Source organism: Python bivittatus, unplaced genomic scaffold (genome assembly GCF_059951505.1).
Source record: "Python bivittatus isolate LINGU-HERP-01145 unplaced genomic scaffold, Pbiv_v1 ctg000980_np1212, whole genome shotgun sequence".
Taxonomy (NCBI): domain Eukaryota; kingdom Metazoa; phylum Chordata; class Lepidosauria; order Squamata; family Pythonidae; genus Python; species Python bivittatus.
Genome location: NW_028277125.1, coordinates 58,132,365 through 58,150,453, shown reverse-complemented (window position 1 = coordinate 58,150,453; position 18,089 = coordinate 58,132,365). Strand labels below are relative to the sequence as shown.

Below are 18,089 nucleotides of genomic sequence, written 5' to 3'. Positions count from 1 at the left end.
ATCTGCAATGAGTGATAGAGGAATGGAATTCAAAGGGAAAGGAACTTGACTTTCTTTATTCTCATTGTGTCTTGGTTGTGTCTGCAAGAAGCAAGAACTAGGAGAAAAGGATCTCATGTGTCTGTGCCTAAAACTCCCTAAGGAACTAGTAAAGTTGTCAGGCTCCATTTAGTCATGCGAGGGATCATTTATTTATTTTATGTGCTGCTGGCTCAGTGGTGGGTGTTTTTTATCTGTTCCAATTCTGCAACTCTTATCTCTGTTTCCTCAAACTGCTTACAGATTTCTGAGGGCTACCTTTGGTGCAGATCTCAACCTCATGGAACTTGTTACAGCTAAATTGTACTCTCCAATCCTTACTGTGTTGCCTCTTAAAAAAGCAGCATTTTTCTTGACTACTCTAGTATTGGGTGCAGTAGTTAGCACCATATATTCCAATTCCCCTTAGACCTGGTAACCCTGGTTAAAAGAGGAAGACTGAACACTATTTAAAAGTATGCTCGTATGGAAGGAGATTGTCCTGTTGTGCCACATCCAGATTCCAGGTAAAGGGGCATCTCCTTATATGAGAACAGGTGGTTCTCATAACTATCTCTCTAGGTGAAACATTTTACCTGGAGAAGAGCCACATCCAGATACTCCAGAACTGTGTAACATGAGAGGGGTGAGGGTGAGTTCCCAGGAGTGGTCTGATGGTTTAGTGTAGGCATCTCTTTACTTCAACTGGTTCAATTGGCTAAATAAACTGAAATATTATTGTGTAAACACATTTTCCTGGGATTGCATCTGCCTCCTTAGCAAAAACACATATTTTCCTGGGATGCTTCTTTAAGGAAGAACCAGTAGGTACAACAAGTGAACCCATATATCCCCTGAGGTACTGTTCCTGAATAGCTGCTAATCACTATTTGGTGACAGCTTGAAGCTAGCAAAATTCAAATTGCTTGAGCATACTTGTCTGGGTTAATTAAATCAAATGAGCTTATTGACTTTGCAACATTGGCCCAATCACTGTACACTCAAAACAGTTTACATAAGCATAATTGTTATGTAAATTGGACTCATAGTGTTAGAATCATCAAGTCCATTTAAGCCATCAGATCCAACCTCAGTACATTTGAGAGATGCACATTGCTAACTGCAGGTGATTGCCTCGAATGTTAAAAGTTTTAAACTAAACAGGAGAAGTAGCAAAGTAAAAGACAGAAATTGATTCACGTATTGCACTAAGCCTTGTTGCAGCTTGCTCAGTTTTGCCATGTTTATTGTGTGGGCTCAGTATCAATAAGCAAGATTTGTATGGGATAGTCACATAAATATTCACAGAGGTATAGTATTCCAAGGTTTGATTTGTGTTGAAGAATGGACTGGTTTAGTTTCACATCAGTTCCACCTATTTTTAACTTTTAATTGGAACCTGGGGAAATTATGATTAATGGTAATACCTTTTAACAATGGTTTAATTAGTTAAAAAACAATTGTGTCCTGAACAATATAAATGAAAAGGACATTTGGCCATGTCATTAACTTTTTGACATATGTTAACAAGTTCAAACTAATTTTTTGGAGTAGTTACTATATCAAAATATTTGATTAAATCTACTTTTAATAATTCTATTGTAGCTAGTTGAAAACATTCTCAGATTTAGTGAGTGAGAAGCAGCTTAAAATATGGTACACATAAGTTATATTGGAACAATTGATCTGAAGACAATTCAAGTTTAAGATAAATTCTATTTAGAAGAAAAAATGTTTATATTGTTCAGAATTCTTGTCATTTAAAAAAAAAACATGAACGGGGCTTTTCTGATAATTATAAAGCAGTGAATTAAGTATCAGTTGCTTCATTATATTTCTCAAGAAATATACCATACCTTGTTAAGATGAAAGCAAGGTAGCGTTTCAATTGACAAGGTTATCCTTTGGTTTTTTGTTTAATTTAGATTACAATATCCTTGGAGAAGTGACTTGCTTTTTTACTTGCCCCATGCAACTTGATGGTAGCGTACAAACAGTTCTAATCTAAATGTTAGCTTGCTTATGGAGCCTCAAAGGTCCTGTATATATTGAATTTACCAATAGCAGGAATGTGACATTGTTTAATAAATTTGGAGTACAAATGTTTTTGCTTTGTGCAACCATAAAATGAATAATTTTTTTTCATCCTTTCGGACATTTTTGCTAAGTGCTAAATGTTGATTTGATGAAGAAAAAGTTACTTGATTAGTGAAGAGAAAGGGTTTTTTCCCCCCAGATTACAATGGGGAGCCACTATACAATGCACTCGCTTTTAAGAGACTTTAATTCTTGGGTAGTTTCTATTTCTATTTCTATTTATTTTATATTTATACTTATGCTGCTTGCATATCTTGTTTCATTTATGGGCTGTACTCCCCAAGACAGTAAGAGAGTCCACATGGTCTTATGATACCATAGTTTTGTCATGCATCCTGTAGTTCAGGGTTCCTCAACCTCAGCAACTTTAAGATGGGTGGACTTGGGTGGACTCCCCATGCTGGCTGGGGAATTCTGGGAGTTGAAGTCCACCCATCTTAAAGTTGCTGAGGTTGAGGAACCCTGCTGTAGTTAGTTTCCCATATTTTAAACAAACATATTAATTTGTGAAGAGTACTCATTTTTTACTTATTTGTTCCCAAAAAATATATGGGTAATCAATTCCCATATAATCCTCATAACAACTTAATAGCATTTATTTAAACATTTCTACTCCACTTTTCATTGTCGTCAGAGAAGGTTCCTAGGATGGTTTATGCAGTATCAGCAAATAAAGAATAATCCTTCCTCTAACCCTGCAAATTTAAAACACAAGACATATAAGGAAATCAGAATGCAAAGGGAAGAAGGAAAAAAAATCCATGCACCATTTAGTGTAGAAATGGGACTTCAAAATATGAATCCCTCAGCACTATACATAAAAGATGCTAACCCCTTGGCTATGAAGAAATTGACAGGACAGAAAGTAAAATGTTATTAATGAGTTCATGCTGATGAACTTACTGAATATATTGTGATCTTCTGTATAATTATTTCCATAGGAATTGCTTAAAAATACTTAATGTTGCATCCAGTTGTTACTTGCCATGAGAATAGTCACCTCTGGTAGAACACATTCTCCTTTCACAGGCCCCATTTCCCCTTCAAATCTTTTCTGGACAGTTGAAAGCCCTCCAGAGCAGATGTACGGAAAAGGAGAGCTAGGACAGCTTGAGAAAATCCTGTCATGTGAATGTAAATCCACTTGCGTAACGTTGGATACTGCCTCCATCTCACTATTTCATATTTCTATCATTTTGCTTAATTTGTAAGAACTCACTATGTTTATTGTTCATTGATTAGGAGCCTTTTTCTCAATAATGTTGTATTTTCCAAAGTATTTGCCTTTTTAGTATCATTGTTTTGTTGTGTGATAAATCTTTTTTTCTCCTTCTTGCTAACACTAATTTAAAAAGTCAAACTGAATAAAAATGATTCTTCTATCCTGATCTTTACTTCCTAGGCAGAACATTTACCGAATGGTCCAGACTGTGGCTACGGTTCTTTCCACCAGCAATATTGGTTAGAGGGCAAGATAATTGCTGTGGGTGTAATTGACATCCTTCCAAAGTGTGTATCGTCTGTGTATCTCTACTATGATCCTGATTTTTCTTCTCTGTCTTTGGGTGTCTACTCTGCATTAAGGTAAGGAGATATTTTTAAATGTACAAGAGCCTTGCCATATTTTTGTACTTAAAAGTATTCAGGTCTAATCCTTATATTAAAGACATTTCTAATACAGGTAGTCCTTGTTTAGTGACCACAATTGGGACCAACAACTTGGTCTCTAAGTGATGCAGTCACTAAGTGGAAAATCATGTGACTATGACTATGTTTACAATTTTACTTCAGCTTTCATTTGCTTTACGGTGTCAGAAGAATACAAACAGTTGGGTGAGTCCAAACAGCAGGGAAGGTTTCTGGAACCTGACTCACAAGGAAACTGGGTAAAAGGGCAAATCTTATAGTCCTTTTTCCCCACTCCCCTGGCCTTTGGAATGCTCAACTCAGTGCTGGGATAATTAGCAAGAAGAGAATTAATGTTTGCATTTACATTCATTGGAGAGGAAGGGATTATAAGAGAGTAAGCAGGCACACAGTGGGGAATACATATCAAAAGGAATGCACTGGCACTGGCTGTTTGCCTAGCGGGCTCCCGGCTCTGAGCCCTGAGCAGCTTAGGGGGCAAACAAAAGCCAAAGGTGTGAAACTGATTAAAATCTTGTTAGTTACAGGTAGCAGCTGCCACCTGGCTAATTAAGGTCACAGAGCTGAGCTTGTTAACTTGCAGTTGGCTCATTTTAGAGATGTGCTGTGCTGTGGAGAAAAGCAGCTCAGGAAGAGATCACTTGTTTAGGCAATCTTTCCGCGAGGGAGGAGGGAGAAAAAAATGGGTCAGGCACAGGACAGTGCACACTAACTGACTGTAATGGCAAAAATGTCACTGAGAAGAGAGATGCTGTGAAGGTTGTAAATGCAGGCATTGGTTGCAAAGTTACTTTTTCATCACTGTCATAGCTGTGCATGGTCACTGCCAAGGCAGTTGCTAAACGATGTCTACCTATATTAAAGCATTTATTAAATATGTTCTAAATTGAAACTGAAGTGTTGTTTTTAATAAACGTTGATAAATTAAATGTTTATTTTGAAATATGACACCATTTATATACAAAACAAACAGAATAAGTATGTTGTTATAACATTTGAGAAGCAATACAGGTAGTCCTCAGCTTATGATGGCAATTTGGACTGGAATTTCTGTTGCTAAGCGAAGCAGTCGTAAAGTGCAGCTGCATCACTTAGCAACGGCAAATCCAGTTGCCGTCACTAACTGAATCTCACAATCGTTAGACAAGGCAACTTCCTGCTGGTTTCCCACAACCAAAGTCAGTGGGGAAGCCAACAGGAAGTTGCAAGTCCCAGGTAAGTGGCTGATGCTGGGTGGGGGAGGGAGCAAGGGGATGCACAAGAGTTGGGGGAGGGTTGGGGAGGATGTATGGGGGTGTGCGAGAGGTGCAGCACTGTTTGGGGAGAGTGTATGAGAGGGTACATGAGAGGCACAGATCGGGGAGGGTGTGAGGAGGTCGCGAGAGGTATGGCATGGGACAAGGAGGATGTGAGGGGGTGCGCAAGAGATGTGGGTTGGGGAGTGGGCGTGAGGGTGCAAGGTAGGGTCAGGGAAAGGATGCAAGGATGTAGTGTTGGTTGGGGAGGGTGTGAGGGGTGCGTGAGTGGCTGGCATGGCACAAGTGCAGAGGGTTTGGGGGAGGGGACACAGGTGGGACTTAACCCCAGTGACTTACAATTTTCCCTGCTGACTTCCCCATTGAGTTTCTGGGGAAGCCCGCAGGGAAAGTTGCAAATAGCAATCTCATGATCGCAGGGCGCTGGAACTGGTTGTAAGTATGACCAAGCACCCAGATCACAATCATGTGACTGCATGGGTGCTGGGACGGCCAGAACTCTGAGGACCGGTCATAACCATCTTTCGTTTAGCACCATTGTAACTTTGAACAGTCACTGAACAAATGATCGTAGGTCGAGGACTACCTATATGTTGGAAGATTGCTCCATGCCAAAGCAAAAATGCAAAGCAAAAGCAAAGACTTTCTTCACAACATGAGTTTGGTATATTCAAGCTGTGTTTGAGTCAGTAGTTTTTCCTAAAGAAGAGGATATATCAAAGTGCCATTCTCCTATTATAAGATATATTATATCTACAGGCCTGCTTAGAGTGCACAGACTGGAATGTTTTTGAAGCTGCCTCTGCAGATCTGGATGAGTACACTGATGCTGTGACATCATACATTAGCTTTTGTGAGGGCATATGTGTGCCCACCAAAAACATACATATATCTCAACAGGTTTTATTGCAGGTTTGAGAATGAACAATTGTTATCTGCTGCTGCCAAATGTATCTCAGATACATCATCAGCATTAAACTTCTCTACACCTGTCCCCAATCCCCCGGGTCCCTTACCTCTGGTGATCCTAGAAAAAGAAGTGCAAGGTCTGTTTCAAAAGCAAAAGATTGGAAAAGCTCCAGGTCCAGACGGTGTGACCACCTCATGTCTAAAAGCTTGTGTGGAACAACTGGCCCCCGTTTTCACGTATATTTTTAATAAATCGCTGGAGACGGGTTATGTCCCTTCTTGTTTTAAGAGCTCTACAATCATCCCAGTTCCTAAGAAATCCTCCATTAGTGAGCTGAATGGCTACAGACCTGTTGCACTGACATCTGTGGTCATGAAGACCTTTGAGAGGTTAGTGTTGGCTCACTTGAAAGCCATCATGGATCCCCTGTTAGACCCACTGCAGTTTGCTTATCGTGGAAACAGGTCAGTGGATGATGCTGTTAATATGGCCTTGAACTATATTCTGCAACACCTTGAATCTCCGGAGTCTTACGCACAAGTTCTTTTTGTGGACTTCAGCTCAGCATTTCATACTATTATATCAGAAATTCTTTACAACAAACTGATCCAGCTTACTGTGCCTGACCGTACCTGTAGGTGGATAATCAGTTTTCTAACAGGTAGGAAACAACACGTGAGGTTAGGCAAAACTACATCCAGTACCCGGTTAATCAGTACTGGTGCCCCTCAGGGATGTGTGCTTTCCCCGCTGCTTTTCTCCCTTTATACCAATGAGTGCATTTCAAAAGACTCTTCTGTTAAAATCTTGAAATATGCAGATGATACAACTGTCATTGGTCTAATTCGAAATGGAAATGAGTCAGCATATAGACAGGAGGTTCAACAACTGGTCTTGTGGTGCGGTCATAACAACTTGGAATTGAATACACTTAAAACCATGGAGATGATTGTGGACTTTAGGAAGAATCCTTCTAATACTCCTCCCCTTACCATACTCGACAGCCCAGTATCAGTGGTAGAGTCCTTCAAGTTCCTGGGTTCTATACTTTCCCAAGACCTGAAATGGACACTTAACGTTACAGCCATCATTAAAAAGGCACAGCAAAAGATGTTCTTCCTGCGGCAACTTAGGAAGTTTAAATTATCCCAGGAGCTCTTGGTACAGTTTTACAGGGGAATCATTGAGTCTGTTATCTGTTCCTCTATAACTGTCTGGTTTGATTCTGCAACCAAACAGGACAGACTCAGACTCCAACAGATAGTTAAGTCTGCAGAAAGGATAATTGCAACCCGCCTGCCTTCTATAGAAGAACTGTATACTGTGAGGGTCAAAAGGAGGGCAGAGAGGATATCTGCAGACTCTTCTCATCCTGGATATAACCTGTTCCAACTTCTTCCTTCGGGACGGCGCTATAGAGCTCCATTTGTTAAAACATCTAGACATCGGAATAGTTTTTTCCCTTGTGCCATTGCTCTGTTAAACACTACACAACTCAATATGTGCTGGACAGTGGCTTCTCCCTTTGAAAAAGTTATTTTACTGTGTAGTGTTGTTATTATTTTTCTGTTGCTATCCAAATGCACTGTTGATCTTGCTGTTCGTCACCAAAGACAAATTCCTTGTATATATTTTATACTTGGTCATTAAAGTATTTTGTATTGTATTTGTATTTGTATACATTTGAGACAATATAGCCTAGTGAAAAATGGAATCGCTGGGCTGTTATAATAATGCATTCTAGGTTTCTTGTGCACTTTCATAATTATTCAAAAATGGCGTAATATGAAGAATCTAGCAAACATTTTGCATGCATGTCTCACTGCTTCTGCTTCCAGGTGAGACATTATGTATTTGAATGCAGCATTTATTTAAGTCCCTGATCGATTTCCACAAAGAATAGGTTCAGAGTAGTATTAGGTTCAGATAAATATGAGACTGACTATATGAGATAATAAGATGTTCCTTCAGTGAGGGAGGAGGGACAACTCCAAGGCTTTATTGAAGTTGCAAGCAGTTTGTTGCCCTTCAGATATTTTGAGCTACAAATCCCACAGCCCTTTACTACTGGCTACACTGCAGAGACTAACACAATTCCAAGTATATCTGTGTGGAAGCGGGGTGGTGGAATGGTTTGAAAAAGTTAAGTTGGTGTTCATGACTGCACAATCCCTTTTCTGTAGGTGTGTGATGTCGACACATATACAAAAGAACTAGGACTTTGATTTGCATAGTTGTGGCCATCATCTTAACTTTTTTTACCAGCCCCCTTCCACAGATGTTCCTGCAGTGTTCTGCAGGGTTGCAGATTCTATCTCGAGAAATGCTCTTCTGATTCTCTAAGTTTCTCATTTAAAAAGAAATCAGACTTTCTTGTTCATCCATACAGATAACACCACAGGTTAATCATTAGTACAACAAATTGTGACATGTCAGGTAATGCTTAGGTGGACTTAGGAATCCAACAAATAAAATAAATGTTAAGCACAATACTGTATTACAATGTATTATTTGTTGATAAGCAGTGTTTTGAAGTATCTGATCTCTCTCTTTCTCTGTGTTTAATATAATAAACTATAAAGTTTAGGTAAGCTCAGTATGTTTTTATGAGTAACTTATTTAAGAAATCAGCTTGTTAATGCATAAGATATAAATGTGAATTCACTTGAAGATTAGTAATTCTGATGTAGAATTGCTACAGATGCACAAACTAATTAAAGTTGCTAGGACTAGCAAACTCTTAGGAAGCAGTGAAGGAATTGGATACATACAAGCTGTTACCAGCTTTAGTCCATGAGGTTTGAAGGAGCCTTAATTCTACATGGTGGCATTATTTTTGTTTGCTGAGCATTTAAAGTACTATATGAAAATGTCACTAAACTTTTAAAAGTTAATAGGGTCTGTCAAAGATTGATAAGCAGATTCTTGACTAATTTGAACAGTAATCAGGTGAACAATCAATTCAGATCTTACTTCCTTTATTAAACTAAATTCAATTAAATCAAATCTTTATTAAATATTAAATTATATACTTAGATTTAAAGCCTCATGTGCCTCTGAGAATGGCCTTTGTGTAGTTTCCTTTTCTATAGACAGTGTATAGAAGATGATATGGGCTAAATTAACCATTTATTTTCTGATCAGTGTTTTTGGAAACCAAAATGACATAATTTCCATTTGCAGGAATACATGAAAGCTTATATCTGAACGTATTCGATTCAAGGGTAGTTATTTTACCTACTGCACAACCACTTCACAGATTTTCATTGTTACTGTTTTTTCCTTTGATGTAACTATCAAACTCAGAGAGTATGGTTAGGTCTACCAAAACTTCTCAACCTATTCCCACATCTACATGCAATGTTGGACATGCAATTAGTAGTCTTCCTTGTATTGCTGTGCTCAGTGACTACATCAAGGATGTTTCACCAGTGAAGAACAACAGAACCTCTTCAAAATGTTATAACAGAGTTTGAAGTCTTGTAATTAGGAGTAAAACTCTTCTAACCCAATCTGTATATGGTAACACTAGGAAAAAGCTATTATCTCCATGCCTTTGCAGGATGTTGTATTTAATAGACCTTTTGTTTGATCAAGCTGACTTTCATTATGTTCCACTCCAGGCCATTACTGTTTACTGTGACTTCATGTGGCTTGCTTCTCCTGCCCTTGGTACTAATTAGCTTGAAAACATAGTCTGATTTATAATAGTAGTTTGGATTTAAGGGTTCTTTTTCAATTCAGGCAAACAAGGCAAAAGAAATAGCAAACTGCTCTGATTAACTAGCTCTGTGACACTCTAAAATGCACACTACTCTTTGTTCATTATTTTGTGGCCAGTGAGAAATGAATTAGAAATAATTTGTCTTTGGGAATCAGTAATTAATGTTATTTTACACAACCGTTTGATTGACTCGCCAAAAGAACTGTGACATTGTTTAGAATTCATCAGTCAGATTTTTTTTTATCAAGGAAATGACCCAACTGCTTTACTTTTCACAGTGTTTGAATATTTCTAAGGGGAATTAGAATGACAGTGCCTTATTTTTTGGGTTCGTTCCCATTTCTGAGTGTTGCTAGCAATAAAAAATAATTATCATCTATAGTGAATGGTTGTGCTGATATGATACAATCAGTGGAGCTATTGATTTCTTACATTTGAATAATCAGCAATAAATAGTAGAATAACTGAGACTGCATGGTTAAAAGCTATTATGTGACTTTGGTATGTAACATTCAGTATTGGTACCTAATGGATTGTTCAGAATATATGTCCACATACTCATTCCTTGCTGTGAATTTCAGTTTGAGACTTGGACTGAATTTATCCAAACCTGTATTTAAATTTCCCTTACTTTTAAACGTGAAGAACAATAATCTACAACAGAAAGCATTAAAGAGCTGTCTTCTGTTTTAAGTGGTCACTTGGAATCAATATGAGAAATTCCACTTTTTCCCATTCTTTTTGTCCAATAAGACATATCTGTGAAAGGGAAATGCTATTCCTTTTGCCTTTTTAGTTCTCTGCAGCTTTCTAAACTTTTGTCTGAAAACCCTGTGAAGAACTGCTAAGGCCCTCAGGATGAAAGGTTGGAGGAGGTCCCACTCTCCTTTCCAAGCAGCCCTCTGGGACCTTACATACTGATCCTGCCTTCTGCCTTGGGATTGTAGTCTGGTAGTTCCTGCTGCTACCATTTATCTTTCAGGAGGCCTCACCTGATGTCCACCCCTAATCCTAATGTGTAAAAAAAAAAAAAAAGGTTCTCACACCTGCTGCTGCCTTTTAGGAGATTGAAATTATTTCAACATTTTATTTTGGCTTTTTAATGTGCTACCTTCTGACTATATAGCATCAAACTTATTAAAAAAAACTTAATTACCCCCACCCCTTAGAACTTTGATTATAAACATGCAAATATTCAGTGGAAATGAAAATAAATTACAGAGCTTAACAGATCACAGTATATAGCAGTTCAGAAATTATAGTGGAGACAAGAGAAGAACAGAAGATAGAGGGCTGATCTGCTACAAATGTATAGCTGTATACCCAGAATATTATAGAAGAGAGTTCATAATGTTACAGAACACAAGATTCTAAGAAAAAGTTGTATCTTCTTTCACATTGCCTGTAATGTGGATGAAGCTGAAATGATATACTCAACTCCTTAATGTACAGTATATAGAGAATTAAATAAGACTTGGCATAATGTTGAAAACAGAAATAAAAAACCTAGCACAAATTCCTGGCTATGCATGTTAGACTTTCTGAAACAAATGACCTTTTCCTTCAGGGTTTGTGGACTTCTCCAGCTTCTTGAAGGTTCCAGGCTTTTTACCTTTTGTTTTAGAAAGACCAAACCTTTTCTCTCTCCAGCAGGAGGTGAGGCTGGGTAATCTAAGCCTGTATGTGATAAAGAGCTGTATTTTACTCCTGGGGATGTGGGTGAACCTGCAATCTGACATTCAGTGATATTTATAACACCCCTGTAAAAAGTTTAACATCTTGCCAGCTGATTCTTTTTTCCCTTAGGAGATTCCACTAATATCAACTTACTTTCATAGTCTCTTTAGTTGTCTATTTCTTTATAATGCCTGTATGAGGATTTGCAGATTCTTAACAGTCCTTATGATTGGTTTGAACAATTTAGGTAAAGGTTGGGCTGGAAAGCTAAATGGGCATTCTAGTACAAAGAGAACAGAATTTGGCAATTGTGCATCTTTCTTCCTTCTAAGCGGTATAAAAGCACCTCTGCAAATGACTATGTAATTGGCAAAATTATAGAATGGCAGCTCTCATTGCCTCAAAGGCTGAATAAGAAAAAGGAAATACTGCATTTTTCCTTCAAATAAATGGGATGAACGCTCAGTTAATAGAATAGTATTTGCTGCTTATATGTAGATATTTGGATAAATTGCTATAATTCACTATAAAGTTCTCCCTTTAAAATCAACTCAAGTCTGCATACACTATTTAAATCTCCCTGAATACAAGGACTGGATTAGACACCCACAGTTGTATGAATAAAAGTAACTCTTATTATTATTTTATTATTTTTTAAGCTTGTAAAAGTTTCCCATTCATTTAACATTTGAGTTTCAGATCAGCATCTTGCCAGGACAAAATGCAGAATTGGTTTTTTTAAGTAAAAGATTTGGGGCTTTTATGTAGAACTGTCTCTGCATTTATTATTCTCATTCCTCACTTAAATGTAATAAGTTCTTAACATAAACTAAATTTTAGGTCATTTTACTTTATTATATGTATGCTCATTATTGATCTATTTGTATCTGTGAACACAATTTATCTGGTATTACATTTTTATCCATTTTGGTTTATTTTTGTTTTACAGGGAAATTGCTTTTACCAGGCAACTTCATGAAAAGGCCTCTGATCTAAGCTATTATTACATGGGGTTTTATATTCATTCATGCCCTAAAATGCGATATAAGGTAAGATAAAACATTATTAGAATTCAGTTTGATATTTGATTTTTCAATACGATTATGACATATGTGTATATTCTCAGACTTTCCTGCCTTGCTTGATCAAAAAGGGAGAACCGCTCTCTACTCTGTTGTCTATAAGTTGACTGGTATTCAGTAACTGAAGAATAAGGGCTTATCTTTCCCAAATAGTTGTCCCATGCCACCTATCAGATTCTTTTTGAAAATGAGGAGACTTTCAAAGCAGATTGTGGTAATAGGTAAAGATATCCTGTTCAAAGGAAAAAGAAAAAGAAATCAGGAACACTACTAGATATATCTACAACTTGAGCATATCTAAAGTAATTATTTGGATCCTGGATTTGATAGGTCTTCAGCCTAATTTAACATGGCCATGTTTTTTTAAGTAACATTTGAATATTGAATGAAGTAAGGATGATGGTTCCACTCTTGTATTAATGTAGACTCTATTTCCTTTCGCAAATCCCAGTGTTAATGTCCTTTGAGAGCTCTTTGGTTTGGCTCAAAAAAAAAAATCCTTTCAGTCTTAACTGAGCTTTTCTTCAATTGCTAAAATGCAGTGCTGTTTAAAAATGTGCTACCATCTGCTGAGCAAGACAGAATATTGCCCTGACAAAATGCATTTTTAGTGGTTACCTGTACTTTCCATCTACAATATATTTTTCTGTAATTGTTGTGAAGATCTGCTGATCCAGTTTTTGGCAAATATTGTTAGTTGGAATGCAATCTTCCTAGTTTTGATTTCCATGGGTCTACAGAAAGTATTTAAACCAATAAAATGTTGGTAAGGAATTGAAATATGTAGCTCATTAGTTAAGTCCAAAGGATTTCTGTTGGATTCCCTACTCTGTAAGAAGATACTTTTAGTAGATTAAACTATTTGTGTATCTAGCCCCACATTGCCTACTCTGTTCCTTAATTCACATGTTCATAAATACTTTTCCTCAAGTTTTTTTAAACATATTTATGACATACCATGCCAGTTCTCAACCTAATTCAGGAATAGGGACTTTTCTTTAGTCCTTTTTTTTTCCTCTGAGTTTTATTTTCTTAATATAATCTAATTTGTTGAAAGTATTTTATGAAACATGAATACTTCCTTGGCTTTCCTAGGAACAAATTTTGGGAATATAAATATTTCGTATGAATAGAAATAATCCAAAGCACTGTAATAGAGAAGCAGGCAGATAACAGCCCACAGTAACTTATATTTTTGTTTATTTATTTAGAGTAGTTATAAAGTGTCTTTTGGAGATTAAAAAAACCTCTTATAGTGGCATTCAACAAAACAGCCACACAAGCAATAAAATAAAATAAAAATAAAGCAATGTATAAGTGGAAGATTGATAAATAAATCAAATAGGAACATGTATACCAAAGCCCTACTATAGTTCTAATTTCAATTATAGGCCAAGGTAAATTGGTGAATCTTTAGAGATTACTTGAAGGTGTAATGATGGGGCAGCCACAGATATAACTGCACTTACACATGCAGGGGGCTACTACAATGTGTGTTATTTGTTTTTACAAATAGGATTTTTATAAATGGTTTCCTGTGTTATCAGCATGGGTGCATATCTATAACCTGGATCCAATTCTTTTACAGTTTTAAAAGCCACTTTAAGCACTTAAAATTAGGTCTGTAGATAATGATAATCTAGCATAGCACCTACCAGATTATGGATTTTTACAGTCATAGTATTTCCCAGGATTTATTGGCATGTACATTTTCATACAAATACATTTCAGTTTCAGCCCCAGCATTGCTTTTGTTTAGCCAGTTGTTTGGCTTCTTGAAAAGTTTTCCAGCAGGTTTGCATTTTTAGAACAAATTATATAGCTTATGTGAACACAGTAGAATTAATAGTTGCTGAAAATGTATTTCAGCATTCTCAAGAAAAAAAGATCTTACTTAAAATAGGGTGTTTTAATGGGAGCTTAATTTAGAGTTGCATAAAGACCATAGGAAATGTAATTAGTTTAACAGGTAAACCCAGATTATTCTCATGGTATAGCTTGATATCAGATGGAGAGAATGGATTCCAAAAGGTTAAAGAAGAAATAAAAGGCCAGTTCATCTGTGATTAATTATTACGTTAAATGCTTCAGATGGGCTGTTGTCATAAGCAGAGTGTATTTTTTTATTGTGTTTGAGAACCAATTTCTGTGACTGGGTTTTGGGAGATTCAGCAGCTTGAAAGATTGTACATACTGTAGTAATTTTAGCAGTTTTAATCTCTTGAGCTCTGGCTTTTTCACAGTTCCATGAGTGTGGAATTTAGTTAACCTTTTTCAGTAAATTGGCTTTGCTGCCTAAGCAGAAATGGAAAACCACAGCAGAACAGAATCCCTACAGGATGTTGTTTACTACAATCTCTTGTGAGCCTGCCATTGTAACATTGAAAAGATTGCAAATCTCTTGCAAGCCCTCACACAATGCAGCTTTCACTTTGTATGTTCCTGATGGATTATTGGGTCAGCGTAATTGTATTTTATATTTTAGCTGATTTAAGATGAAAATCAACTGTTTGGCTCATGCATTGAAACTTATTAGCAGAGCCAGAGTCCTGTGGCAGTGATGACCTGTAACTGGACTGGACAAGCATTTTTTTTAATGAAAGGCTACAATAATTGTTTTGGAATCCTTCTGGAATCACACAATTGGGTGGGCAAGAACACTCACATATACAACTATTGTGTCATGCCACACAAACCTTATAGAGTTAAGAATTATCTGTCATATAACGTTAATTACAGCAAAGGAGCAATGTCCCAGTGTTCCACTAACTGAAAATTTGGGCATGGGAAAAGTGAGTGTGGCCCTGTGGTCTGCCAAAAGTCATTGCTACGAACAGGAAATAGTTTGGGTCATACAGTAAAGTCTATATTTTGTAATATTTGTGGCATGGATTTTTAGTTTAACAATTATGATTTATCTGACTATAGCAACTGTAAAGGACCCTTCACCTTGCCCTTACTGTTCCCCAATGTCTGGCAAACATCATAGGATTTTACATATTCAGTCATGTCCCTGCCTTATCCAGTGCAGTAAAAATTTTGCCTGACCCTTAATGAGGCCACACATGCCATTCTCCAAATCACGCATGGCCTTCTCACAATGCTTTGGAAGGCTTCTGAGGCAGCACCTGAAAGCCACGCACAATTTGGAGAAAGGTGGGCTTGACCTTCTCGTGAGGTTTCAGAAGGCCTCAGAAGCCTTCCAAAGCATTGTGAGAAGGTTGCATGCAATTTGGAGAGAAGCATGTGCAGCCTCGGGAAGAAGGCCTGGCACAGCCAGCAGCTGCTTCACATAGGGCCAGGCTGGGCACACCTTGTCAACAGCGGGAGGAAGAAGATGGCAAAGGTCAGCTGGACACAGCAGGGTTGGCAGAGCGCAGGGTGGTGGGAGCAGTTGGGGTTTGCTCTGTGGTGCTGGAGTGGGTGGCCATGGCGCAGAGCTTGAGGCAGTACTCCTTGGCAGCAGTGGCAGCACCAGTGGTGCTGGGACTGAAGTAGAGGCTCGGGCAGTAGCAGCTGGCTGAGACTGCTGAAAACCCCAGGCCTCTACTTCAACCCCACTGCCACCGCCACCAAGGAGTGCCACTATGCAGGGTGCCCAAAAGTACGGAGATGGGGAGATAGGCGGGTGGGGGGAGTTCAAAAGGAGGCAGAGTAGGCAGTCCCTTACCTTACCGAGGCTTAGGGCTGGGAGGGACCAAGCTGGGAATGGCTTGGATCAGAGTGGATCCTCGCCTAATACCTGGTGGGATTCAGTTAACAATGGCAACAGGGACTGCTGGGATTGCTGTCGCTAAGTGATGTGGTTACATGATGTCACACTTAATGCTTGCATCACTTAGCAACAGAAATTCTGGTCCCAATTACTGTTATTAACTGAGGACTATCTGTATGTGACAGAGCTTCTAGCATGATAGTACTGCCCTGTATTGGAGAATTACAACATTGGAAACATTACATTTTATGTAAGCCTCGTTGTTGTTGAATCCTTGAGGATAATAATGGTATCCTTTACCATATGGCCATAAGAGATAGCAACTGGACATCACATCTAGAAAAATCCACTGTTTTGTAACCATGCCTAATAAAATTTCGTGCTATAATATGGAAATATTTTTAATTAAACCCCCAAACATCTCTCATAACACAATGGCTAAACAAAATCTACTCAGTGCATAATAGAAGCTTAGCCACTATAATCACACAGAATGAACAACCCAGAAAATGTTCTGAATGACAAAGTCTGAGCAATCAAGCATCTTACAAGATGTGAAAATGGGTTATTCAGCTAGAAGATGAATGTAACAAAGCTATGGTCTACCTTCATGAGGACCATTAGATCCAGATGTAGAAACATCACCAACCAGTTGAGTGTATTTAAATTAGTTCCTACAGAAGTTCTCATAAGAGAACATCATACAACTATTTTCTTTATCCACATAAAAATATAACTGATGGATAATGAGCAAGGGTTACAAATTGCAGTACTGTATGTAATATAATAAAGTGGAACAGTTAGCACAATTTCTGGGTTTATTAATCTGAAAAAATAAAATGTTTGCTTTGTTAAACAAATCAAATGTTACCATTAAGGTCATGCAAGACTTGTTTGATTCAGGTATATATAATATATAATACCTGATATCCTAACACAGTAGTCTCTTCCTATATGTTCCTTCCCCTAAGATAAAGTCTTCTACAAGTTGAGGTTGACTCCTGGTGACTTCATGGACACATTCATATTGTTTTCTTGGCAACACTTAGAAGTGGTTGCTGCCTTCTGGAATCTTTTTTTGGCTTCCCAATCTACCTTACAGCCTGGTAGACTCCTAACCAGACCAACCAATGCCCTAAGAAAAGCTTCAGAGGGTTTTCTGTATGCACTATTCCATTATAGGTGTACGTGGGATCCCAAGAGTGGACCTTTGCACTGTTAGCCTCCAGATTCTGGAATGCCCTCCTAGTGAGGTATGCTGGGAGGAATGTAAAAGACATTGTCTTTTCAGTATGAGGCAAGATTGCTGTATCCTTTTAGGCCGTAAATAAACAAGTAAATACATATTTAAATGCATGTGCTGTATAGATTACATTAACTTATTCAGCTGCTTATCTTAATTGTTTTGTGTGTATGTGTGTGTATTTGAATTTTTTAAAAAAAATACCTTTGATTTTGATCTATTGTAAGCTGTCCTGTGAAAGCTTGATTTTGAAAAGTAGCATGCAGATTTAAAAAATGAGGGCAGGAAACCTTGTGCTCTACAGATACTGTGGCATACAATTCCCAGAAAATTCAGAAGTGTGCCAGTAGTCATAGATTATGAGATTTGCATTCTAAAACTTCAAAAGAGGTTAGGTTGACTACACCTGTCCTGAAACATGAGATATCCTCTGGGTTGTTGTAGTGAGCTCTCTATGTGCTCCACATAAGTTTCCATAATCGTATTTGTAAGTGTGTATGGGGTTGAGGGGACAGAATATAATAGATAGGGTATTGGGCTAGGACTAGAGAGACCTGGATTCATGTCCACTTTTGGTCATGGAACCCCAGTGGGTCACTTTGGATCTTTCATTATCTTTTAGACCAACCTATCTCTCACAATTGTTTCTGGTATAATGCCCCTGGGATATACACATGCAATATGTATATCTGCAGGAGCAAAGATCATGAAATCTGATCT

General features: G+C 37.8%; 1 protein-coding gene across 5 annotated transcripts in view; it reads left to right on the top strand.

The window, feature by feature from the left end:
* ATE1 (arginyltransferase 1) overlaps nucleotides 1–18,089 on the top strand; it is an 86,582-nt gene that overhangs the window by 36,076 nt on the left and 32,417 nt on the right. For all 5 annotated transcript variants that reach the window (XM_088132354.1, XM_088132357.1, XM_088132356.1 and 2 more), the window contains 2 exons: nucleotides 3,518–3,699; nucleotides 12,279–12,378. In XM_088132354.1, the coding sequence (XP_087988480.1) occupies nucleotides 3,518–3,699; nucleotides 12,279–12,378 (282 nt within the window). The remainder of the gene's footprint in view (nucleotides 1–3,517; nucleotides 3,700–12,278; nucleotides 12,379–18,089) is intronic.